The sequence below is a fragment of the Rattus rattus genome, chromosome 2 (assembly GCF_011064425.1).
Source record: "Rattus rattus isolate New Zealand chromosome 2, Rrattus_CSIRO_v1, whole genome shotgun sequence".
Lineage (NCBI taxonomy): Eukaryota > Metazoa > Chordata > Mammalia > Rodentia > Muridae > Rattus > Rattus rattus.
Window position 1 is genome coordinate 61,378,581 of NC_046155.1, and position 2,087 is coordinate 61,380,667.

Consider the following 2,087-nt stretch of genomic DNA (forward strand, 5'->3'; position numbering starts at 1 on the left):
GTTCATTCAGAGTGGGCAGAATGGAAGGCAAAGGCAGGCCTTATCTCATCACGCATGCCCATGGCATGACAAGAGGCTGCACCAGAAATCTCTTTCTACTAAAATATGGAAGGAGTATTTTTAAAAAATATATATTCTACTTACAAGACAGAACAATTGTTCTAAAACCCCCAGGCCACTTTACATCCCCAAGTCTCCTACCTACTGAATAGCCTTTGTGGGTAAAATGAAAAAAATAGACACAAAGCAGTGTATACTAAGACAGAGTTCCTGGCCCTTGTGACTGCTACTTCAAGCAGAGAGGACTAGGAATACACCACACCTAATATTTTATGCTTCTTGGTGATTTCCTTAAGAGCCACATGGTCCAAGGGTTTCCCCTGTGAAGTGCAGCAGTCCAACAATTGTCCCTTATGGGTCAACTGGGTGTATCTCAGAAAAAGAGACTTCTACCAAACCTATGATTCCCCCAGTCCAGCAGGGCTGAAGACAGTGGTGTTGGCACAGGCTCAGCAGCTGGACAGAAGTTTCCGGAGTGCAACTTTGACATCTTTGTTCCTCAGAGTGTAGATGAGGGGGTTCAAGGTGGGTGCCACCGAGGTGTAGATGATGGACACCACCTTGTCCTTGTTCAATGAGTAGCTGGATGCAGGGCGAATGTAGGTGTAGATGATAGTGGAGTAGTACATGGTGACCACAAAGAGATGTGCAGAACAGGTAGAAAAGGCTCGTTGCTTGCCCTCAGCTGAGCGTATCTTCAGGATGCTGGTCACAATAAAGCCATAGGAGAGGATGATCACAGAGAAGTTCCCTACAGCCAGAAACACATCTGCAGCAAAGGCCATAACCTCGTTCAATTGTGTTGGAGCACAAGAGAGCTTTAACAGTGGGGGAATCTCACAGAAGAAGTGCTCTATCACATTGGAGCTGCAGAATGGTAGACGCAGCACCAGGCTTGTGTTCACACTGGTGTTAGTCAGGCTGATGGACCAGACAAGGCCAGCCAGGAATGCACACACCCTGGGGCCCATCCAGGTACTATAGTGCAGGGGACAGCAGATTGCCACGAAGCGGTCATAAGCCATAGCTGAGAAGAGCAGAAGCTCTGCCCCCATGGACCATGTGAAGAAGAAGAGCTGGGCCATGCAGCCCCCATAAGAGATGGTCCTTCCCCCTACCATGATGTCCAGTAGCTTGGGTAGGATGGTGGAGGTGCAGAGGATATCCACCACAGCTAAGTTGACCAGGAAGAAGTACATAGGGGTATGCAGGGCTGGGCTGGCACTGACTGTCACCATAATGAGCAGGTTTCCTGAGATTGCAGCCATGTATAGGCAGAGGAAGCTGAGGAGAAGTGGTACCCGAAGGTGAGGCATTTCTGAGAATCCCAGGATGAGGAACTCAGTGACCAGTGTCCCATTCATCACAAACCTGGAGAGAACTCAGGATCCAGGGGCAGTGGGTTTTCTGTGGCAGCTCTGAAAGTATCTGAAGGTGAAAGATATGCTCCAGTTTCAGTTTGTGCTAAGGACCCAATCCAAATATGGTGAGACTCACTTAGAGCTCAAACCTCAGTAGTACATGGGGTAAGAATAGAGCTCTGTGCTGGCCAAGGTTTCAGGCTTCATTCTAGATGCAGTACTTCTAGGAGACTGATGCAGCCACTCACAAACCTTAGGGATACAGGATCTTTCCTCACTGGGAGGTTTCTTTGCCCAGACTTCAGGGAGTATGAAGCAGGAGCAGTAATATTCCATCGGGTGAAAGTCTTTGTATCCTGGTAACAGGAATAGTTGTGATTACCTTCTATTCAGGAGCTCAGATGGTGGGGCAAGGAAGAAAGAAGAAAGATGACAAAATGCCCCTCACCCTGTCATATAAATCAGTATCAAACATGGTATCCACGGGTGCCTAGTGCAAGCTATAGTCATTCATGTGTGTGTCATTGAAGCTGCGGGATTGAAGCCTTTAAAGTAGGACACTTAAGTAGGGCACCAGGCAAGACTGAGCCCCATCTTACCCCTGTAGTCATGCAGCCACATATTTGTGTCAGAGTTAAAAGTCTGCCACTGAATTTAAAAAGCCTT

At 47.8% G+C, this 2,087-nt stretch overlaps 1 protein-coding gene across 1 annotated transcript; it reads right to left on the reverse strand.

Annotated features, from left to right (window-relative positions):
• Positions 1–509: 509 nt before the first annotated feature.
• LOC116893852 (olfactory receptor 13G1-like) lies at positions 510–1,436 on the reverse strand. Its single transcript, XM_032895572.1, has one exon. It carries the CDS (start codon positions 1,422–1,424, stop codon positions 510–512), a length of 915 nt encoding a protein of 304 aa, XP_032751463.1. The 5' UTR covers positions 1,425–1,436.
• Between the last annotated feature and the right edge of the window lie 651 nt (positions 1,437–2,087).

Bases quoted from the DNA above. Each gene is read 5' to 3' on its own strand.
- LOC116893852 (XM_032895572.1), bottom strand. From the start codon at position 1,424: ATGAATGGGACACTGGTCACTGAGTTCCTCATCCTGGGATTCTCAGAA.